General features: G+C 42.5%; 2 protein-coding genes across 10 annotated transcripts in view; one reads left to right on the top strand and one right to left on the bottom strand.

Annotated features, from left to right (window-relative positions):
- The window catches only part of DYNC1I1 (dynein cytoplasmic 1 intermediate chain 1), a 587,025-nt gene extending 564,699 nt beyond the window's left edge, over positions 1–22,326 (top strand). For all 4 annotated transcript variants that reach the window (XM_033931086.1, XM_033931087.1, XM_033931085.1 and 1 more), the window contains one exon: positions 20,343–22,326. In XM_033931086.1, coding sequence (XP_033786977.1) covers positions 20,343–20,453 — 111 coding nt within the window. In that variant the 3' untranslated portion in view covers positions 20,454–22,326. The remainder of the gene's footprint in view (positions 1–20,342) is intronic.
- Positions 22,327–23,333: 1,007 nt separating this feature from the next.
- Positions 23,334–24,771, bottom strand: part of SLC25A13 (solute carrier family 25 member 13) — a 475,810-nt gene continuing 474,372 nt past the window's right edge. For all 6 annotated transcript variants that reach the window (XM_033931081.1, XM_033931080.1, XM_033931082.1 and 3 more), the window contains one exon: positions 23,334–24,402. In XM_033931081.1, coding sequence (XP_033786972.1) covers positions 24,213–24,402 — 190 coding nt within the window. In that variant the 3' untranslated portion in view covers positions 23,334–24,212. The remainder of the gene's footprint in view (positions 24,403–24,771) is intronic.

Below are 24,771 nucleotides of genomic sequence, written 5' to 3'. Positions count from 1 at the left end.
GTTTTTTCACCCTCTGGAAACTTAAATCCATTAAAGCATACTTTGATAACTCTGCCTTCAGAATCTTGGTACAATCCCTCGTATTAAGTCAACTCGACTACTGTAACATCGCCTACTTAGCAATCCCCCAAAAGAATATGCGACAATTATAACTTATGCAAAACACTGCGGTCAGACTAATCTTCGGTCTAAAGAAGTTCGATCACGTGACGCCATACTTCAAACAGCTACACTGGCTGCCAATGGAAGCTCGTGTAAAGTTTAAGTTCGCCTGCCTCTGTTTTAAAGTTTTCTACAGTCTAACCCCTAAATACATCACTGACCTATTCTCCTTCTCAGCCAACAAACACAAGAGAAGCTCCCACTCGCACTTCGTTCCTCCCCCGGTTAGAGGATGCAAACTAAAAAAACACCATGAGCATCTTCTCTCACATCAGGCTGCTCTATGGGGTAAAGACCTAAAACAACTCCTATTGCCCACCACTTATGAGGTATTCAGGAAACGCCTCAAAACTCACCTATTCCTGAAATTCCTAGACAGCTGACCCACTTCCCTCCTTCCCCTCTCTTGCCCTTTCTCCCCATTGTTCCCACATCCCTTAAGTTAACTCAACTTGTACGTCAACTCAACTTGTACTCCACTAATCTTCTGTAAACCACATAGAACTTAACGGTATTGCGGTATATAAACTGTTATTATTATTATTTATTATTATTATCTAGGGTCAGAAAGGTGCCTATGCTACATAGCTGACTGTTTTTAGAAAATAATAGCACAAATTCTGCAGCAATTGCACTGAGATTAACGGTGCAGACATTAATCCTGCTGAAGCGCAGGTATAAATGGATGCATGCACAACACATACAGCTCTGTATATTTTACGACATCTAATATAATAAAGAGCTAGCCGCGCATGCGCACTCCTATTTGCATGTTCTGTGCGTCTGTGGCCTAAGGAGTGCGCATGCGCGCTAATACGTCACCAGCCTATCGTCTCCACAAGCCGGACCGCAGCCAGACGACGTTCTCCGTTTCTCCTGCCGCCGCCGCCGATCTCCGTTTCTCCTTTGCCGCCCACCCCCTTCTTTTCCCGCGGTCCCGAATGGCGATTCCAGCAGCGTGTACATCAGTCTCCACACGCTGCTTCGGGCCCTTCTACTGCCCTGATTTGCTCTGCCGCGTCTCTGATGATGTCATCAGGGACGTGCCAGAGTAAATCAGGGCAGTAGAAGGGCCCGAAGCAGCGTGTGGAGATTGATGCAAGCGCTGCTGGAATCACCACCTTTGTAGTCCGGCCCGCGGAAAGGGAAAGGGGGGGGTAGAGGAAACGCTAATGCTGCTGCACAGGGAACTGGTGGGGGGGGGGGAGGAAAATGGAGGGGAAGGGAATGCTGCTTTGGACGGACAGACAGACAGAGAGAGGAAGGGAAACACAAATAAAATAAGAAATACACAGGGGCAGGTGCTCAGGGAACTGGTGTGGGGGGAGGGAAATGGAGGGGGATGGAATGCTGCTTTGGACAGACAGAGAGAGGAAGGGAAACACAAAGAAAATAAGAAAGACACAGGGGCAGGTGCACAGGGAACTGGTGTGGGGGGAGGGAAATGGAGGGGGATGGAATGCTGCTTTGGACAGACAGAGAGAGGAAGGGAAACACAAAGAAAATAAGAAAAACACAGGGGCAGGTGCACAGGGAACTGGTGTGGGGGGAAGGAAATGGAGGGGGATGGAATGCTGCTTTGGACAGACAGACAGAGGGAGGAAGGGAGACAGAAAGGAAAGAAGAAAGACACAGAGTCAGGGAGATACACAGAAAGACAGACAGGCAAAGGAGGCCAGGGACAGAGACAGACAGAAAGGACAGCGGGAGCCGCGTCAGGAGGGGTGCGGGATGCGGCAGTGGGAACTTTTCCAATGGGTGCAACTGGGCAGCTGTCGGGAACCTCTGATCAGGGGCAGAGCAAGGTAAGAGTATCATAGGGATAAGAAGGAGGAGGGAGGATAAAAAAGGAAGGGATGCCTACTGCTGGACAGGGGGAGAAGGAAAGAGATGCTGATGGACAGGGGAAGTGAAGAAAAAGGAACGGAGGACTAATGTTGGACAGAGGGAGAAGGAAAGAGGTGCTGCTGGACAGGGGGGAGGTAAAACAAAGGGAGAAGGGCTGCTGCTGCATAAGGAGAGCAGTGAAGGGGTGGTGGTGGACACAGTGGAGGTAAAAGGAAGGGAAAATGGACAGGGGGAGCAGGCAAGGGGTGGTGATGGACAGCCAAGGAAAAAGAAAGGCAGAAAGAAAGAAAGCGGCTAAGGAGAGAGAGAGAAAAAAAGACAGACACACACACATATGTTCTAGCACCCGTTAATGTAACGGGCTTAAAGACTAGTATTCATATAACATTATAAAAATGTATTTATATGTTGCAATACCTCTCGGTTCAAAGCGGTTTATAAAAGACTAAAGGTGAACATTATCAGCAAATTACACAAATCAATAAACAATCTAAATACATGTTATTGTATCCAAATTTACCTCCTCCCCCCTTTTTTTTACAAAGTCATCCTATTGGCTGCTGCAAGGCAAAACCCACGAAGCCCTTTAAATCCCTATGGGCTTCGGGTCAGTTACCGCAGCGGCAGTTGCTAGCACGGCTTTGTAAAAGGTGGGGGAGGGGTTTAGAAAACAAATAAGTTTTTAATAATTTCCTATAATACAAATAAGATACTAAGGGCTCCTTTTACTAAGCTGCGGTAGCATTTTTAGCACGCGCTGCAGATTAGCGCACACCAACCCCCGCGGTACGCGGAAAAACTAACGCCAGCTCAATGGAGGTGTTAGCGTCTAGCGCGCACGGCATTGTAGTGCGTGATAAAACCGCTAGTGCACCTTAGTAAAAGGAGCCCTAAGGCTAAGACCAAGGGACAAAACTAAGAATCCTAAAGAGCAGCTTGATAAGAATCTGTCAATCAATGAATCTTCTATGCAAACAACCCTTCACAGGTAGAAAAACAAAGAATGAGGGGTTCTGCAAAGAACGACTTAAAGGAGCAAATAAAAACTAAACATAGAAACATGATGACAGATAAAGGCCAAATGGCCCAACCAGTCTGCCCATACACAGAAATAATTATCTCTTCCTCTCTCAGAGATCCCACTGACTATCCCAGGCTTTCTTGAAATCAGACATAATTTCTGTCTCCACCACCTCTACTGGGCGACAGTTCCATACATCTACCACCCTTTCTGTTAAAAAGGGCCTTAGCATATCACCTCTTAACTTCATCCTATGCCCTCTCATTCCAGAGCTCCCTTTCAAATGAGAGATTCGACTCATGCACATTTACATCATGTAGGTATTTAAACGTCTCTATCATATCTCCTTTCTCTCGTCTTTCTTCCAAAGTATACAGATTGAGATCTTTAACTCTGTCCCCCATACGCCTTATGATGAAGACCACATACCATTTTAGTAACCTTCATCTGGAACAACTCCATCCTTTTTATATCTTTTTGAAGGTGCGGCCTCCAGAATTGTACACAATATTCTAAATGAGGTCTCACCAGAGTCTTATATAGGGACATCAATACCTCCTCTTTCCTACTGCCATACCTCTTCCTGTACACCCTAGCATCCTTCTAGCTTTCACCATCACCTTTTCAACCTTTTTGGCCACCATCACATACAATCACACCCAAGTCCCACTCTTCTGTCATGCACTTAAGTTCTTCACCCCTAAACTGTAATGTTTCCTCAGTTTTTTGCAGCCCAAATTCATGACTTTCCATTTCTTTGCATTAAATTTTAACTGCCAAATTTCAGACCATTCTTCAAGCTTCGCCAGGCCTTTCTTCATGTTATCCACACCATCCTGGGTGTCTACTCTATTGCAGATTTTTGTATTATCCACAAAGAGGCAAATCTTACCCAACAGCCCTGCAATAATATTGTTTATAAAAATGTTAAAAAGAACAGGTCCAAAAACAGAACCCTTGAGGCACACCACTGGTAACATCCTTTTCCTCAGACCGATCTCCATTGATCACTACCCTCTGTCGCCTTCCACTCAACCAGTTCTTGACACAGCCCACAACTTTGAGTTCCATCCCGAGGCCACTCAGTTTATTAGACATCTGTGTGGAACACTGTCAAAGGCTATGCTAAAATCTAAATGCACCACATCTAGTACACTCCCTCTATCTAATTCTCTGGTCACAGTGTCAAAGAAATTGATCAGATTTGTCTGACCTACCTCTAGTGAATTCATGTTGCCCCTGGTCATGTAATCCACAGGATTCAAGAAACTTCACTATTCTCTGTTTTAAAGTGCTTCCATTAAATTTACTTACCACAGAAGTCAGACTTACGGCCTCTAGTTCCCTACATCTTCCTTACTTCCACTTTTGTGGAGAAGGACCATATCCATCCTTCTCCAGTCCTTCGGTACCACTCCTGACTCTAGAGACTCATTGAAAAGGTCAGTTAGCGGAGCCACTAGAACTTCCCTAAGTTCCTTCAGCAACCTCCGGCCACATCACTTTGTCTACTTTTATTTTAGCTAGTTCCTCATGAACACAACCCTCTGAAAATTGATCAAGGTCTACAACTCCTCCATCCCTATTCATATTTGTATTCTGTGGTCCCGCTCCCGGTGCTTCAGGCGTGAACACAGAACAGAAATATTTGTTAAGCAATTCACTCTTTTCTTTATCAGCTTCTACTTATTTCTCCCCTTCACCTTTGAGTCTCACAATGCTACTTTTGCACTTCTTCCTATCAGTAATATATCAAAAAATGTTGTCTCCCCGCTTTACCGTGTCAGCTGTTTTTTCTTCCATTTGCATCTTTGCTTTCCTGACTACACAACCAGCCTCTCTTAACTTTTCCAAATATCCAACTACAGACCCATAGCCTCAATCCCACTGTACGTCAAGCTAATGGAAGGCCTTGTAGCTAAAGCCCTAACCTAGAAAACCACAACTTACTCCATCCCACACAGTCTGGTTTCAGAACCAAGTACAGCACTGAGACCCTACTAGGAACACTCATGGACACAGTTAGACAACATCTCAGTACAGGCAAGAAAATCCTGTATCATACAATTAGACCTCTCCACAGCCTTTGACCTGGTAGATTATGACATCCTCCTACAAACACTAGACTTCATAGGCATCTCAGGCAAGGTACTACCATGATTTAAAGGCTTCCTACAATCCAGAACCTACAGGGTTACAACAAACAAGGAAAAATCAGAACCATGGTCCAACCCATGCGGAGTACCCCAAGGTTCAGCTCTGTTTCCCACACTCTTCAACCTATACATAGCTTCCCTCAGCTCCTGCCTAGACAAACATGGCCTAACCTCCTACAGCTATGCATATGACATCACCATTCTCCTCCACTTCGACCATCCAGTGCCCACCATGTCAGGTACAATACACACAGAACACTCGAAACAGTAGCAACATGGATGACAGAACACAAACTAAAACTTAACTCTGACAAAACAAACTTTATCCTCCTAGAAAACAGCAAAACCCCAATCTTAACAAACCTAGTAATAAACTCGACCTCATACCCCATTCAACCCACGTTACAACTTCTTGGAGTACTGATTGACAGAGGCTGTACCATGCAATCACAAATCAACAAAATAATAAAAACATCATTCGCAACTTTGAGAAACCTATTTGAAATTTGAAACAAATTTGAAAATTCTTCGACAGGAAACAATTTCAACTTTTGGTACAATCTCTTATCCTTGGACTAATAGATTACTGCAACATACTATACCTCCCCTGCCCAGCAACCATGATAAAGCAACTACAAACAATACAAAATACATCCCTGAGACTAATCTATTCACTAAGAAAACACGACCACATCACCGAGGCATACCTTGACTCACACTGGCTTCCAATACAAGCAAGAGCACACTTAAAATTATATTGCCTACTATTCAAAGCCATAAACGGAGACAGCCCAACCTACTGGAACAACTGACTAACTCAATCCACCTCAACCAGACACAGGAGAACCCACTCACTATTCAGACACCCGCCAACCAAAAATGTCAAACGAAGAAAACTATATGACAACCTAATGGCCACCAGAGCAAAACTAGACATACAACTCACCAATCTGTTGTCTTCGACCACAGACTACAAAATCTTCAAAAAAGAAACAAAAACCCTATTCTTCAAAAAATACATAAAACCTATTTAACAAGACCAGATCATTCCTAAGCTCCACCTACTATACTATCCACTCCTTATCAAATCTATAATGTTCAAATTACCCATCATGTATTACCTAATCTCACAACAATTCTTATGTAATCCGTCTGTATATTTCGTAACTTCATGACAACTCTTATGTAATCTGCCTTGAACCGCAATGTAATGGCGGAATAGAAATTACTAATGTAATGTAATATTTTTGCCTGTCTTCCTCTTTCTGCAATCTTTTGTAGTTTATGAAAGATAACCTCTTATTCCTTACCTTCTCAGCTACTACTTTTGAGAACCAAAGCGGCCTTATTTTCCTCTTACTTGCCTCAAAAAGATTTGTCGCTCTTACAATTACTCCTTTCAGTTTTGACCACTGCATTTCCACTCCTTCCAGACGTTCCCATTCAGACAATTCCTTGGCGTAATCCCCCATCCGAACAAAGTTAGTTTTTTAAAAGTCTAGAACATTTGCTTTTGAATGAGCCCTCTCTATACCCATCTTAATATCACTGGATGCCAGATGATCACCCACTGTAACAGCAGAAACTCTTCCCCATTTGTAAGCACTAAGGGCTCCTTTTACTAAGCTGCGCTAGCAGTTTTAGCTGCATTGCTGCGTGCTCTAGACGCTTACGCCAGCATTGAGCTGGCATTAGTTATTGGCGTGTAGCGTGTGGGGCAATGCAGCGTGCGCTAAAAACGCTAGCACACCTTAGTAAAAGGAGCCCTAAATCCAGTATGACCCCTTCCTGCATGGGTTCCATTACCAAATGCTGGAACAGTTCTTGTAGAGAATCCAGGATCTCCCTACTTCTAGAAGACACCGCAATAGTGATAGCCCAATCAACATCCAGCATGTTAAAATCACCTATTAGTAAAACGTCCTCTTTTTTTTTTTTTTAGATATATTCTAAATACTATTAAATCTTTGTCCACTTCTTCCGCTGTGAAGGAGGCCTGTATATCACACCAATGTAAATATATTCACCATTCCTTTTTTCCAAATTGATCCACAGTGCCTCTTCCTTGCCCTGTAAATCCTGCAATTGTGTGGCTTTAATATGATTAACATATAACATAGTAGATGACGGCAGATAAAGACCCAAATGGTCCATCCAGTCTGCCCAACCTGATTCAATTTAAATTTTTTTTAAAATTTTTTTTTCTTCTTAGCTATTTCTGGGCAAGAATCCAAAGCTTTACCCGGTACTATGCTTGGGTTCCAACTGCCGAAATCTGTGTTAAGACTTACTCCAGCCTTAACAGAGATTTACATATATTTACATTGGTGTGATAACGCTACTCCCCCCCCCCCCCTCCTTTTCTTTCTACCCTGTCTTTCCTGAACAGATTATAGCCTGGTATAACTTATGACTGGGTATGTGACTGGTATGACTGGGTATACATACATACCAGTCATGGTTCTCCGTGAACCATGTCTCCGTGATTGACACTATATCCAACTCTTCTTCCATCACAACTTCTAGATCCAGAATCTTATTTCCCATACTTAGAGAATATATACTGCTTTCCAGACATTGCCCCCTTTTCACATCCATGTAGAGATATTCAGTGATTTACTTACCTGAGGGATTATACTCACCTGGGGGCTTTGATCACCCTGCCCCATCACTTCTAGTTTAAAACCCTCTTCAGCAGATTAGCCAGCCTGCTGCCAAAAACACTTCTTTCCTTCTTTGATAGATGCATACCATCCCTGATCAATAAGGTAGCTTGGTGCTAAGCCATTCGAAGCTTTATAAAAAGTTACAGCCAAACTTAAGTAGCATTCGAGCCTCAACAGGGAGCCAGTACAATTTCTGATAATATGAAGTCACATGATCTGATTTTTCCAAATTAAAAATTAACCGTACAGCTGTATTTTGAATACGTAGTTTACAGAAATGCTTCTGAAATCCTGCCAAATAGATAATGTTGCAATAATCTAAAACACTAACTCCCCCTTTTGCTAAGTCATGGTATAGGTTTCTACCACGGCCTGGAGCACAAAATATTCCGACACTGCTCTGATGCTCATAGAATTCCTATGAGCGTCAGAGAAGCGTTGGAACATTTAGCACTCTGGGTCATGGTAAAGGTTTCTACCGTGGCTTAGTAAAGGGGGGCCTGAGTATTAAAGATTGTATTAATAATTGAAAAGGCAGAAAATCAAAGTACAATCTTATAGTCCGTAATCTCCATAGCGTAGAAAAACCATTTCAAAGAACGGAGTTCACTCGAGACACCATAGACAAATCTTTATCAAGCTGCACCCTAAAACTTTAATAGTAGAAACAATGGGATAAGTAATCCCAGTCAGAGTCAAGCTATCTTCTCCAAATGTAGAAGGGGATGGTATAAAAATAATCTTATCTTCTCTGTATTCAAATTTAGTTTAAAGTAAGTCATCCAGCCTTCAATAGTTAAGAGAACTGTTTCCACATAAGAAAGTACCAAAGGAGAAAATGAAGAGACAGGAAGCACAATTGTTACAGCTTAACTAAAGTGCTTAATATCTATTCAGTAAACCTAATACCCAGGGAAGACAAATAGATGTTAAAAAGCAACTCCACCCATGCTCCGACCAGACACTGCCCCTGAGCACACCTACTGTCCAAGTACTTGCCAGACTGCACTGCACAAACCTTTAGGTAAGTCACCCCAATCTATATCAAAGTGCTATACTATATAATCAAATGTGGATCAGGCTCTACTTTTTTATTAATTTATAACATAAACTTTTCTTTTAATTTTTTTAAAATTTTTAACTGCAAATTCATATAGAATTTTTAAATGAAATATACTCAAAACTTTTATAACTCATATAAATTATAATGTAGCGTGCTCAGAAACCAAGGGCTCCTTTTACTAAGGTGCGTTAGGGCATTAACGCACGCTGAATTGCTGCACGTGCTAGACCTTAACACTAGCATTGAGCTGGCGTTAGTTCTAGTTGCGTAGCACACGGTTTAGCGTGTGGTAATATCCTGCATGCGCTAAAAACGCTAGCGCAGCTTAGTAAAAGGAGCCCCAAGTATCTTGCCCAGTGCAATTTCAGTGCTGAGGCGGCATGTTTCCATCATAGCTGGAGTTCCATATTGCATCATTCACTCAATAAGTCATATCACAATTATTAAACTATGAATTATCTATAAAAGTTCCTCTGTTATTGTATTATTTATGTGGAAACAAAAATCCAACAGTAATGTAATGTAATGTAATTTATTTCTTATATACCGCTACATCCGTTAGGTTCTAAGCGGTTTACAGAAAATATACATTAAGATTAGAAATAAGAAAGGTACTTGAAAAATTCCCTTACTGTCCCGAAGGCTCACAATCTAACTAAAGTACCTGGAGGGTAATAGAGAAGTGAAAAGTAGAGTTAGAGGAAAAATAAAAATAAAATAAACATTTTAACAAGACAGCATTGATCTAAATACTTTGGAAGGTAGAAGAGAGGAGAGAAAGGAATAGAAGCAGAAGGGGGAGCCGTTGCACAGTAGAATTCTGGAGAAATTTAAATGATAGAAATAGAACAAAACAAAGACAAAAGGCAAAACAATAGATAAGATTAAAGATAAATCATAAGCTGGAAAGAAAAATAAAATTAAACTTTGTCTTCAATCCACGGTTTCAGCGTCAGTGATGAAGTGGAGCAAGTAAGTTTAGGAGGAGCGATTGACGTTTCCAGAAAGGGCTTTTTCAGGGAAGAGACTTGGCAGACAGTCCCAGGATGCCTATGTCTCCTCCCCTGCGATGTTCTCCCATCCATGCATTCCCTCCCAGACACACTGCCCGTATATCTTTAGCCCCAATTTAGCTTTTTCAGGGGGATTTACAACCTAAAACTCATCATTATTAAATCAATATAATTGTAATTAGATAATTCCCTCTGGGGTTCATAATAATAATAATAAAAAAAACCTGTCTAAAAAGTGTCCTAAATGGCTACTTGGACGATCAAAAAGCCTGATCGTCCAAGTACCCATAACCAAAGCTGGTTTTTAGACGTATCTAAAAACAGCTTAGGCCTTTCCCCTGCCTCTAAACGCACAGAGAGAAAAGATGTGTGTTTAGAGGAGGGGAAAGGGCGGGCAGTGGGCGGGCCGACCTACACCTAGGCATACAACACATATAACCAAAACAGTTGACAGGTTGCCTAGTTGGCACTTAGACCTTTTTGACTTAGACGAAGTCAAACCAGGTCTCAGTGCCGAAAAAGGGGCCGCTGAGCTGATGCGATCAGTTCAGCGGCCCGGCAACCTACCCACCGCAACCATCACGGAAGGAGAGATGCCCAATCTCTCCTGCCGCGATACATCACCCCCCCGCCCGACAACATCGGGGCAAGAGGGAGCCCAAGCCCTCTTGCCCCGTCGAACCGCGGCCCCCCCCCCCGGACAATATCGGGGCAAGAGGGAGCTCAAACCCTCCTGCCCCACGATCGCTAACCCCCCCCCCAAGATTACGATCGGCCAGGAGGGAGCCCAAGCCCTCCTGCCCCACGATCACTAACCCCCCCCCCCAAGATTACGATCGGCCAGGAGGGAGCCCAAGCCCTCCTGCCCCACGATCACTAAACCCCCCCGATTACGGTCGGGCAGGAGGGAACCCAAGCCCTCCAGCCCCAGGCACCTGCAGCACCCCCGACGATATCGGGGCAAGAGGGAGCCCAAGCCCTCTTGCCCCGGCGATCGTGCCTCCCCCCACTACAATACGAGCAGGAGGAATCCCAGGCCCTCCTGCCCTTGACACAACCCCCCTGCCCCCAATGACCGCCCCCCCCAGAACCCATGATAGGCCCCCCGCTGATCCCCAACCCCCCCGGCTGACCCCACGACCCCCACCCCCCTTCCCTGTACCTTTAATGTTGGCCAGACGGACGGGTGCCAAGCCCGCCCGTCCAGCAGGCCAGCCGGGTCCAGAATGGGGCCGGATTGGCCCAGGTGGCAGAAACCCCGCCCACAGGTGGGGCCTGAGGCACCTGGGCCAATCAGAATAGGCCCGGGAGCCTTAGGCCCCTCCTGTGCCCAACCCGGGAGACTACGGGAACTCCATGGTCCCAACCCGAGAGACTACGGGAACTCCCTATAGCCATTTCCTAATGGCTATCTGCACGGGGCAGGAGCGAAGGAAGATCGCTCCTGCCCCGAAAACCAGCTAGACCACCAGGTAAGGCCAGGATGCCGGGGGGAAGACAAAAATATGGGGGTTTTTTCCCCTCCTCCCCCCCTCCCAAAAAAAAATCACGATTATGTGAAATTGCGAGTAGGGAAACCGCGAATGGGAACGGGGAAGTGTATTATCATTTATACTATTTTGAGCATCTCAACAGTGCAACACAATTTATATAATCTAGTTTTATTGATTAAACAGCTTGCCTTGTACAAAGCAACACAAGCTTCCTACTTTAAAAGACACAGGAATATGTGAGACAGCATATGCTCGGGGTGAATAAGAATCAATGATAAAACTTCAAAACTGAACCTTAAAATCCATAACAAGTATATCTCCTATTTGAAAAAGTGGAACATGATACTTTACTGATATTAGCCAAATTAGCATGCATCTGTTTTTGTTTTTTTACAATTCCTTATCAGTTCTGAACACCCTTCTCCTGCACCAAAGTAACAAATAGTTGGTAGCAAATTTTAAAAGCGAGTCATTCTCCAAAAAATGCTCATGCAGATGAGGTTGACAGAGTGTAGCGAAGACTCACTAAATTTGCATGTGCCCATCGTTGATGATAGTGATGGGCAAATGCACAGAATAAATGCAAAAACAAAACAACAGTGGGAGAGATGTTCAGTCTCTCCCGCTGCCAACCAACACCCCTCCCCCCTCTGCAGTGGGAGAGTTGCCGATTCTTTCCTACTACAAACAACACCCCCCTGCAGCGGCTACAACACCTCCCCTGCAGTGGGAGAGATGCCTACTATCTTCCGCCACCATGCAACCCCCTCAGCAGCGGGAAATGTCCATTCTCTCCCACTGCCACATAACACCCCCCCAACCCCTCTTCCCCTTATTTTGAATTATTGACTGACTGGAGGGATGCCTACTTCTGTGGCCAGCTGGCCTGCCTCTTCAAAATGGGCCTTCCTCTCCCCAGTGCATCCTGGGGCTCTGATTGGCCCAGGTTAAAGCCCCTCCCATAGGAGGGGGTGGGTATTGTTTGTGACAGGAGAGAATCTGCAGCTCTCTCGCTGCTGGAGGATGTGTGTGTTTGTGGCGGGAGAGAGTGGGCATCTCTCCCGTTACTGTGTGTGGGGTGGGGGAGGTAGGGGTGTTGGTTGGCTTTCTAGCAGACACTGCCATGCCAGGGTTTTAAACAGTGCTGTCACTGTACCTGCACCCCCTGGAGAAGTCACTGATTTTTATTGCCAAAAGCCGATGCCGCTCTTAGAAAATGGCTCGGCAATTATGAAGAATCCACTGAGTGCTCATTTCAGTGTGAAGAGCCCATTTGCAGGTCAGTATCGGAGACTGCTAGAAACCTTGCTAAACACTGAGATAAGATGCTTTGATAATCCACCACTAAAATGCATGCAGGCTAATCCATCGGAAAACAGTTTAGTGACGGCGTTAAAAGTTTTGTGCATCTGGGTCTTGGTATGCTGTCTTTCTTTGCAATCAGAAAATAATCTATTATTTCCTTTAAAAAATGTGTTCATTGTGAGTCTTGTATTCCATGATCTCAGCAGTATTTTTTTATTTTGTTTTCAAATGACCACCCATGCTGTGAAGAACTTGGAAGCACACTGCATCACCTTAATATCTGAAATATCCTTGTTACAAAATGGTCATGAGGGGCAAAAAATGTGTAATTTTCAGGAATTTAACACTAGACTGATTCAATGCAGCACTTGAACATTTCAAAGGAGTTCAGTTGAGGGTTTCTTTTGAAAGATTGACTTCTCTCTTGAAGGCCTTGCTTTCCATTCTGAATTTAAAACTTGTGTTTAGCCTTCAAGTTCATGTATGGTAATTGTCCATTCTGTATAATAAGTATTACTCAAATTCAGACCAAACTTGGGAGCCCGTTCCAAACTGCAGTACTGATTCCCAGTGTGGCAATTGCGATGAAGCCAATTCAATTCCTATTTGCTTCATCGCATTTGCCATGGCAGGACTCGCTACTGTGACTTTATAAAAGAGGCCCTAAGTAGAGAATGACACAGTGGCTGTTCGAAATGGTGGGGGAAAAAAAGTGGTCGCTGCAGGTTCAGGGACAAGGACATTCACCGCCCGGTCCAGCAGCCCTCTCCCTCCTTCCTAACGATTGCTGCTGTCTGAGAATATCCCTCCCTCCATTCCTTCCCCTTAACTTTACTGGTGATTTTTAATTTTTGCTGAACAAGCAGCCGGAGCCTTGAAGTCATGTGTAGCTGCCGGAAAGTTCTCCTCTGACACAACCAGAAACAGGAAATTGCATCAGAGGAGTAGTTTCCGGCAGCCGCATGCAACTTCAAGGCTCCAGCCACTTGTTGAGTAAAAATTAAAAATCGCCAGCGAAGGTAAGGGGAAGGAAGTGAGGGAGATGCTTGGACTGTGGCGAGTGGGAAGGAGGGGGCTGCTGGACTACGCAAAGGGGGGGGGGTGGAGAAGAACAGATGCTGAAAGGAAATTGGGAAGAGAGATTGGGGAGAAGACAGAAATGGGGAAGAGAGGGGAGAAGACGCTGAAGGGGATTGGGGAAGAGAGAGTAGGGAGAAGATGCTAAAGGGAAATGGGGAAGAGAGTGGAGAAAAGACGCTGAAGGGAACTGGGGAAGACAGAGTGGGGAGGATGCTGAAGGGAACTGGGGAAGAGAGAGTGGGGAGAAAATGCTGAAGGGAACTGGGGAAGAGAGAGTGGGGAGAAGATGCTGAAGGGAACTGGGGAAGAGAGAGTGGGGAGAAGATGCTGAAGGGAAATGGGGAAGAGAGAGCGGAACAGACACTGAAGGGAACTGGATGGAAGAAGGGGTTAAAGAAAAAAAAAAAAAGGCACATGCTGGATTAGGGAGACACATACCAGATTTGAGGTGAGGAAAGGAGGAGAGAGATGCTAAAAACCACCTGGGGGAGGGAAGGAAAGATGGAAGAGAAGAAGAGATGCCAGACTATGGGGGAGTAGAGGGGAGAAGATGGGTGCCATACCAATTGGGGTGGGGGAGTGGAAAGAGAGATGGAAGGGAGAGGCACAGTAACAGAGCATATGGAAGAGGCAGAAAGAAGGCAGACAGTGGATGGAAGGAATTGAATGAGGAGAAGATAAGAAAAGCAGAAATTAGACAACAAAGGTAGAAAAAAAATTATATTTATTTGCTTTTTTTTTTTATTTTTTGCTTTAGGATAAAGTAGTATATTAGTTGTATACTACTTTGATAAACATTTATAAACAAAGCCCAGCCAGCTGAAGATCTCTTTCTATAGTTTGGCAGCCAGAACTTTGATTTATAAAATGACAATTGTACAGAATATTGTTTCTCTTTATACTTTAATAAAATAAGTTCAGTATAAAACTATTTGAGGCTTTTGTAGATGGGATCAGATGGTTTGCGGGGACATGGACCAAACTCAGTCACGGGGACGGGGAGTGAGTTCGTGGGGACGGGGACAAATTTTTTCCCTGTCATTCTCTAACCGTAAGAATTAAGCTATTTGATTCATGCTAATAAGTTTAAACTTTCAACTGTTCTTCCACACACTTAGCTTCATCTTGCAAGAAACCTTTTAATACATCAGTACCAAGTGTATGGAGTTTCTCACTTGCTGAAATCAGATTTGAAAATTATCTTAAATTTCAGAGGCTACTGAAAACTTGGTTGTTCATAAAATACCTTGAATAAAATTACTCTATAGTTATACAGTAGCTTATAAGTGTTAGGTTGAATCATAAGTTGTCTCTTATGCTGCAAACCATCCTGAATTAAGCTGCAATGGTATATAAAAACTTTATGATATGATAATTATGATTATTATAACATGTCTTATTTTTCACTGGCAAATTTACAGAAAATATATGGCACAAACAGAAGCAGACTGCAGCAGTGAGCCAAAGCAAAAAACAATAACAATTATTTACGTTGGCTGGTGTGTGTTTTAACACCTCTGAATTCAGGTGCCCTGTTTTCTGTCAGAAGTTGTGTTTTTGTGTTGTTGTTTTTTTTTTTTTTAAAAAAGGACATGGTGCATTTTCAAAGAGGCAGTGTTTTTGCTTTTATTAGTTTCAATTAATTCCCTGCTTCTCTACTGATATCCTAAACAAAATTAACACTGGGAGGTCTTGTTTACTAAGCTGTCTGCTTAACACATATTAACCTCATTTGCATGCACAGTTTTTTGGCGAATGACTTCTCTTTTTGAAATCGTTACAATAATAGCTGCAGGAACGGCCAGTCAAATTTTACAGAGAACATAGTAACATAACATAGTAGCATGGTAGATAACGGCAGATAAAGACCCGAATGGTCCATCTAGTCTGCCCAACCTGATTCAATCTTTTTTTTTTTTTTTTTTTTAGGGGGGGGGGGGATTCTTTTCCTTATCTATTTCTGGACAAGAGTATAAAGCTCTGCCTGGTACTGTTCTTAGGTTCCAACTACTGAAGTCTCCGTCAAAGGTCACTCCAGTCCATCTACACCTTAGTAAAAGGAGGTCTTTAAAAAGTGCAATAAGCACCTAATGCAGCTTAGGTAAAAATCATACTATCATACCACACTCCTACCAGGGAATTAAAAAAGAAAAAAAAGCAGCTTCGTGGCACCCTCATGTTTCCATTTGCTTTTGTAATCTAATTCATGCTAAGCAAAAATAGAATCATCATTACTTTTTCCTTTTGCTGCTTTGAAAAAAATAAAAAAATAAATAGTTCTATGTATGGCCTTAGAGACTTCTCCTCATGGACCATAAAATGATGCCTTTCTTTTTTGTTAGAAGCTGGTAGTTCTGTATTAATTTGCATTTGTTTATTAGTATCACAGTCTGAAATGATCTTGTCATTTAGCTGATGTTATATGTAATGTAATGTAATGTAATTTATTTCTTATATACCGCTAAACTCCGTTAGGATTCTAAGCGGTTTACAGAAAATAGACAATAGTATGCATTAAAATTATAAGTAATATAGGTTTACAGAGAAAATATACATTAAAGGATACAATAAAAATAAGATGAATAAATAAAGATAAATAAATAAAGAATAGGTACTTAGAACTTCCCTTACTGTCCCGAAGGCTCACAATCTAACTGAAGTACCTGGAAAATTAACAATTAGTTGAGTAATAAAAGTAAGAAATAGAAATAGAAGAAAAAAATAAGAAAATAAAAATTCCAACAAGACTACATTGATCCAAGGACTTTGAAAGGTAGAAAAGAAGAGAGATAGGAATAGCTGCAGAAAGGGGGAACCATTGAGCAATAGAATTCTGGAGAAATTCAAATGTTAAAAAATAAAACAAAACAAGGGGCAAATCAATGAATGAAATTAACAATGAAACATAAACTGGAAAAAAAGTTACAAATAAAAAATCAGAACAGTCGGATTAAAGTCCAGATTGAGATGACTTCACTGTTAGACCGCCAAATTTCACCAGGTATCATCCAATCCTTGCCAACACATCGGAAGCCCCAAATCCAGTGTCTCTGCATTTCGAACTCGACCGAGAAGTTCACATCCTCCTCCTGCATGCCAAACCTGATGAATTTGTCTCTTTTTGGACAGGTATTGTGCCATTTTGACCGTGCGCGGCTCCTCGGTGACCATGCCATCTGGGCTAACCATGGCCTTCCCTTCGCGGTGGTGGTGGTGGCTGTGGGGGACGCTCCTCTCAATGGCCGAAGCCAGCGGACAATCAGCGGATGAGTCGGTTGTAGTGCGATTCGCCGGTATCGGTAGGAGTAGGCAAAAGGCAGGAGCAGGCGAACGGCTCAACTGTCGCAGTTCAGGAGGGTTCCCGGCTGCTTCTGGGGGGCGGAGCTCGCTCACACGCCAAGCCCTGGAGGAAGAGAGGTGGCCTGGGAGCCCTGGAAATGTCAGTTGCGGTGTAAGCAGGCAAAAGGCAGGAGCAGGCAAACGGTTCAACTGCTGCAGTTCAGGAGTGTTCCCAGCTGTTACTGGGGGGCGGAGCTTGCTCACACGCCGAGCCCCGGAGGAAGAGAGGTGGCCTGGGAGTCCCGGAGGTGTCAGTTGCGGTGCGAGCAGGGAACAGGCAGGAGCAGGTGAACGGCTTAACTGCCGCAGTTCAGGAGGGTTCCCGGCTGCTTCTGGGGGGCGGCACTCGATCACACGCCAAGCCCCGGAGGAAGAGAGGTGGCCTGGAAGCCCTGGAGATGTCAGTTACGGTGAGAGCAGGTTAAAGGCAGGAGCAGGCGAACGGCTCATAGTATCTGCTGATGTTTAGAATTTACAGCTGGTCTTTTCTCATAACGCATATACCATATGCTTCTTTTGCTTGGTTGATGTCCTTTTAGAGGATTTTATAATTAAATAGATGAAGAATTGTTGTTTAAAAGGAGGGAGCTCAACTGTCAGCCAGCCACCATATATGGAGAGGATGGTTGGTTGTGGGAGTGGAGGTACAACTCCCAGCAATTCACCAACTCAAATAGATAACCTAACACTCCATAAGGTCTAAAAAGACAAGCAGGCACAGGAAGGAGAAAGCAATGCTTCATTCTGGGGTTCTATTTTCTGGATTTTGTTTCTACGAGTATGCGCTGTGGCAGTGTAATGAATTTAAATGCTACAAATCAATTTTGCATTATTTTTAGAGCTGCATTTCGCTTAAAATTTTAATCATAATTAATCACACAACTAAAGGGCAAATCATTCAACCCTCTATTGCCCAGAATCACAAGGGGCTGCTATGTGTGCGTGTGTGTGTTTGGGGGGGAGGGGGGAAGAGAAGAGACATACTTTTAATCATGCGATCACAACTACACATTTTAATCCAAATGTAACCCTAAAAAAATGAAAGAATAAAAAATTATTTTAAGAAAAATAGTACAAAACAAAAATTTCAAATTGAAGAATTTAGAACAGCATGCAGAATTACTTTAAACAGCCTTATTATAGTTTTCACAGCCTGCTTTCAGCTTCACCCACATACAAAACTCTTCTCAGGATAGTCTCGTTTAGTTTTTAGTTTTGATTCTGCTTCAATATTTTCCTGAAAATACAGATCTGGAATGGTGAATGAAAAAAAAAATTAACACTATTTTCTTCACATGGAAAAAATAATGATTACTTAGAACTCTAAGATGGAACTTTTGCTATACACAGATTTCACTGCTCTTAAAGCTGAATCTAAATACGGGTGCTATTAAACACAATTCATCAGTAATAGAAACAGAACAGCTCAATTTCATGCCTGGTCACATCTGGTGGAGATAAGGAGATTCCTATTTGATTTTTTTTTTCTTTTAGGGGTAGAGAAGGTGCAATGAGATATTAATACATGTGTGGTTTTGGGGTTATTTGCATAGATTTTAAGGTGTTATGTATTTTAAAGTGTGTGTTGGTTGCTTTTTGAGGTATGGGCTGAAAAGGCAATTGATGACTTTTTTTAAGGTCTAAAGGAAGTTAGACCCTCAATACAACATGTGATTTGATATTCAACAATGGACACGAGTGCACTATGGGGCTCATAATCGAAAGAGAAAAATGTCCAAAAATCAGCCTAAGTCGGCACTGGGATGAACATTTCTCAAAAACGTTCAAGCGCCGATAATCAAACCGGGTTTTGGACGTATTTCTAAACAACTTAGGCCCTCATAGTGCCGCTCAACGTCCAAAGCTATATGGGGCGTTTTGGGAGGTGTGTCGAGGGCGGGAGCTGGGCGGGACGTGGGCCGGCTTAGACTTAGTCGTACAGCATGTATAACCAAAAGTGATACAGCCCACAATCGACGGAACTTGGACGTTGTGACTTAGACCAGTGGTTCCCAATCCTGTCCTGGAGGACCACCAGGCCAATCGGGTTTTCAGGCTAGCCCTAATGAATATGCATGAGAGAGATTTGCATATAATGGAAGTGACAGGCATGCAAATGTGCTCCATGCATATTCATTAGGGCTAGCCTGAAAACCCGATTGGCCTGGTGGTCCTCTAGGACAGGGTTGGGAACCACTGACTTAGACCATTTGAAACATGGTCTAAGTCACAAAAACCCACCTAAACTCACCAGATATGCACTGAAAACACATAAAACAGACCCCCACACACTACCCCAGTGGTCACCGACCCCCCCAACAAAAAATTTAATCACAACTTTAAAATTCAGCCTCCAGAACATCATCACCTGGCCGCCTGGCATAGGAAAGCCTAGTCGTCCAGCACAGAGGCAGCTTAAGTCATCTTGGGGGTAGGTTTGGGACCCATAGAGAGGAGGACCCATGCCCAAAAGCCCCTGTAATCACTGCATTGATACTTAAACATGTGCACTGCCCTATACACCCCCAAAACCCTTTTTTACTGGCATATAAGTGGCTCCTGCAGCCATAAGGGCTATTGGGGTGGTAGATAAGTGGGTCTAGGGGATTCTGGAGGTGGTTTGGGGGGCTCACCGTCACCTATAAGGAAGCTGTAGTGAGGAGAAGCCATGGCACCCTGTTTGTGAGGTTCATAGCAGTGCCTTGTAAGGTACCCACTATTCAGGTGCCCTGTCTGGGTGTTCTGTCCATCACTTTGCAGGCCCCTCCCATGTCCAACAGGGCTTGTTCTAGACGTTTTGGACTTGGACAGACAGTTGGACGAAAATGTGCTTTAAAGATCGACGTTTTAGCGGCTTGGACGATCAGATCTTCAGGACGTATAATTGGACGATTTTCGAAAGTCAAAAGACGTTGGACGTCTCTTTCGAAAATGGGACTTAGGCTCTTTTTGACTTTGGATGACTTGCGAAATGGATGTAAACGGACTTAGACATCCCTTACAATTATGCCCCATCACGGGTTTATCACTCCAGCATTTCCATGTGTTCAGAAAACATTTAGCTGTTGTACTTGGAGGTCTGAAAGTAAACCATAAAATGGGTCCTGCTCATTTATAAATACATTTTCCAAAACCATGATATTAAATTTATAAAACTTACATTCATATTCCTGAACATTTTTCCTCTCTATTACAGTTTGCTGTTCCCCATAATGACGAATGGAGCCGTTTTGCTCGGACTTTGGTGGAGATCCGTGCTAACAGGGCAGATGGTGAGGAAGAGGGCACAGTAGAACTATCAGCTTAATGGACTGAAGATTGTGTTCTACTTACCTGTTTGCTGGTTGGATTCTCTGTATTTTATCAGTATTACTGTGGCTTCTTCTGCCAGCTTAATGTGTCATCATTTTTCAAGTGCTCTCCCTGTGGATCATAATGAGCTTTATAAAATTCAAACTGTCCGTAGCAGTTCCAGGCTTTATAATCCTGCCTTACATTAAAAAAAAAATGACAATACACACACCAAACACAAACAAAAGACCTTTATGGACTTAGTTGATGTCTTTTAACTACTTAGTAGCTGCACATACCGGGCAGCCAGCTCCAGTGAAACTTCTAGCTGCTTTTACTTCAGGCGCAGTTGTATTAAATCCATATGAAGTCAGATATGATTATGTGCAGATGTGGTGTGCTTCGCTGTATGAGACTGGGCCAAAGACTTTAGATGTGGTGTTTCACATGGTGACTTACATCATGAATGGATGTACTATATGAATATGAACATTGCTGCTCCTTATGTAGTATGATGTGCTGCATAGAATATATTTATTTGAAATAAAATGTTTCTAAAGCATGGGAGTAATGAGAGAACTGCATTGTCTGTGTTGCTGTAAAGATAACAGAGGAATCCAAAAAACAGTCTGCCCAGCCCTGAAAAATATATTGTGAGTGTGGCAGAGGTTTATAGGAATGGATGTAATCATTTTTGTCATATTCTTATGTTTGCTACACACACTCCCATTTTATTTCCTGACTGATGCAGCATATGTAAGAACAGTTTAACTACCTGCAGACAAGAACATGTGCACAAATGTACTTTTGCCATTCTAGTGCATCCAATCCCACAAAAATGATACTGGCATCTAATTAGTGCAGACCCAAGCTTGGGTTCATCAGCCAGGTACTCCTAAAATAATCGGTGGTAACGATAGTTTTGTCCGGTCCTTCATAAGGTTCACCATCATCACTCTTCTCAAGTTCCTCTGTATGTTAATCTCTGCTATTCTGCTCAGCTCAAGAACTGGAAGGAGCTTGGCAGAAAACAATTAGCTATACAGGGAAACAATGAAAAGCCAAGAAAGAAAAGGTGGGGAATCTCCTAACCAAACACGTACACCACCTCTCAGTTCCAAGTTCAGTATGTGAACTTTTAGATATAAAAAGTCCCACTGATGTGAAGCAGTGTACATGCTCTTACAACATAAAAAATTCTTTTGAGGGGAAAAAAACAGGAATGATCTTTTATACTGAATTTTTATTTATTCAGATCTTACAACCTCTTATGTGCTCAGGTATTATTTAGTACTTTATGCTGAATTTCACAAGCAGAGGCACCAAATATTTCTTATAAACTACCATTTTGTATCCTTATGAAAATCCTGACTATCAGAAAAAAACATTAAAAATCTAGAATACATTATACCTGTTCACCATATAGTGAAAGAAAGGACTTTCCCAATATAACTCTTCTCAGAACAGCTCAAATGCAAGAACAGTTCTAAGAAGTTAAACAATCAGATCTTTTCTCTTATTAGACACTGCCTCGTCTCTTCATTTCAAAGAGAAGATGAGCACAAATGAAAATGTATATTTTGAATTTTTGTCCACAAGCAAAAAAAAAAAAAAAAAACCCCACAAAAAAACATCACAGGATTGTCAAAAGTGCCTGACTACATTTAGGCATTCTGTAGTTTCATGAATGCTAATTTAATGTGGGCAAAATATGTTTGCAAGGTGAAGTATTCATTTGTTTGTGTTACTGCCTTACACAGAAACTGGCAGTCAGTGGCATAGTAGGGGGTGCGGGGGCACACTGCCTCAGGCACCATCTTGGTGGGTGCACCAGCACCTCTCCGCCCTCCCTTCCCCACCCTCACCTCTTTAAATCTTTGCCAGCATGAGCAACCTTTCCAGCCTGCTGCTTGCGCTGGCCTGGTTCCCCTCTGAAATCACTTCCAGGTCGCAGGGCCAGGAAGTGACGTCAGAGGGAAAGCCAACGTCAGTGCGAGCAGCAGGCTGGAGAAGCTGCTTGCACTGGTGAAGATTTAAAGAGGTACAGAGGGGGGAAGGAAGGGCACGGGTGTGGTGTGGGGGTCGGGGGAGACCTCCTACCCTCGCTATGCCACTGCTGGCAGTCACTGCAACTGTTTCAAGGTTCCATCTGAAGCTTTTTGTTATTCTGCTTTGAAGTTTGAATGGACTGTTCTCATTTTTTCTCACAATAATTATGCACTTGAGAACAAATATTGTTAAAAATATTTCAATTGTAAATAAATTATTTACATCAACATACTTTGAACTCTACTTGGAGAGGATATGGCGTGATACGAGATTACATATAACATAACATAGCATAACTTCTGTTTCTCAGAGCAGGTATTGAGGGTTAAGTTCCTCTGGATACTGAGCAGCACTCTTACACATTCTAATATATTTAGAAAAAAAACAAATTTTAAATATTTAGACCATCTTTTGCGCTCTTAACGAGAGATTAAAATATTACATCTTATTACTCTCATCTTTCAAGTATTAACACTGCATATGTGCTAAACATTGGCACTATTTCAACGGAAGCCCTAAAACGTCAAGTCATAAAAACAGCTGAAATTAAATTGCAGTTTTATATAAAGCAATTCAATAGATCAGGAACAGGATTAAAATATATGCATATTCTGGCTGCAATTCAGAGTGCAAATTGCACAAGTCCCTGTGTTTGTTAACATAGGACTGACCCTACTCTTTCAAACTGGTGTACAAAATGCATAATCATCAGGCCAGAAGCAAAGAAATGTGATGAAAACTCATTTTATCAGACGCATCACCACCCATATGATTTCAATGAACTATAAAAGAAATGTGTTCTAAATTACAAAGTAATAGTTAAGGCAGATACAATCGATACAGTACATGGATTTTCAATTTCATTTATTTAAACCAAACAGCAGCATTTTACTACAAGTGCCTAATAGAAACATGAATCCAGATATCCATCTCCAGGTCACGATTTGTCAGTCGGCCCTAAACTGTCTGCCAGTTTTGCAATAAAAATTCTAGACTCACTCACAGGATGCCCATAAAACTACAAGGATGATGGGCATAACTTTTCCTGAAGAAGACACGTGCAACTGAAGTAGCTAAACATAATTCCCAGTGTGGTTCTTCTACAGAAACAGCTCACATAAAATCTACACAACATAATCCCGAAATAAGATCTGTGCATATACAGTTTTAAGACCATCGGTGCCAAAGTGGCTATTTCAGTAACTTTGTTCCCTTACATCTGTACTCAGATCTTAACCACTAAGTACATCAATCATTGATACCTCCTCATTCTAAAAGATTTTGTGTAGGAACACTATATGGCTCACTAAACTTAAGCAGGATTTTCTTCAAAGCAATTTGCAGCCTCTGTTGAGTAGAAGAGGCCCACTCAAGGAACCAACTTCATCAAGCAGAGTGTGAACGTCATCATACATCCTCCATGTTCCTGCTTATATCTCACACAAATATTCATCATATTATAGCTCTTCTCTATAAAAATGGCAACAAATACATTCATAGGTATTAACTCAAAGAAATGTCTCTGAAGACTCACAGTGATTTGGTTTAAGGAAGCTCAGGGAAAATGAAGATGCGTTTCAGAATCCCTTTCCCACTCAACAATAAAATATCCCCCCCCAAAAAAAGTCCTAGTCTAATTAAAGTGAAAATAATTTTCTTTCATATGGGGAAGGGGACTCAAATCAAAACAAGCTAACATTAAACAGGCAGAATGCAGACTTTTCCTTTATGGATTTGTGGCTGGAATTGTCTTTGCAGCGGGTGCTGAAGTTAGGAATCGAGGAAGATATAAACCAAATTTGCTTTCAATCCCTGCAAATGTGGCAACTGCCAGTTTATAACCACCGATGTGGTCTGGATTAGGGGCGGGTAGTGTGATTCTTGATTTGGGAACTGGCTCTGCTGCAGCTGGTTTCCTGTAACATGAAAAAGAAAAATAGAAACAGGCAAAGTAAGGTCATAAGGTTTCTGTTACGTGCTGTTTGCCTGGTCTGGTCTAAATGCAAGCTACAAAAAAACAGGGTTGTTGTTTTTTTTTTTTTTTAATTTGGTAGTCCTGCTTTAAAAGTCATACACAGCAATAAATAAGCTGCAAAGCATGCTTTCATAGGCTGGTCCAACACACACACTGCAGCTAATTTTAAAGCAGGGCACCTAAAGAAATGTCAACAAACTTGCCTATTTTATGAAGGCAAGAGAAGTGCCCATGTGCGTTTATGTAACAAACTCCTACAATGGCCTCCAGTAACACACACATTTATATCTGCTCCAAAGAACGTGTAAAT

Source organism: Geotrypetes seraphini, chromosome 2 (genome assembly GCF_902459505.1).
Source record: "Geotrypetes seraphini chromosome 2, aGeoSer1.1, whole genome shotgun sequence".
NCBI classification, from domain to species: Eukaryota; Metazoa; Chordata; class Amphibia; order Gymnophiona; family Dermophiidae; genus Geotrypetes; species Geotrypetes seraphini.
This window is presented reverse-complemented; position numbering and strand designations above follow the sequence as displayed.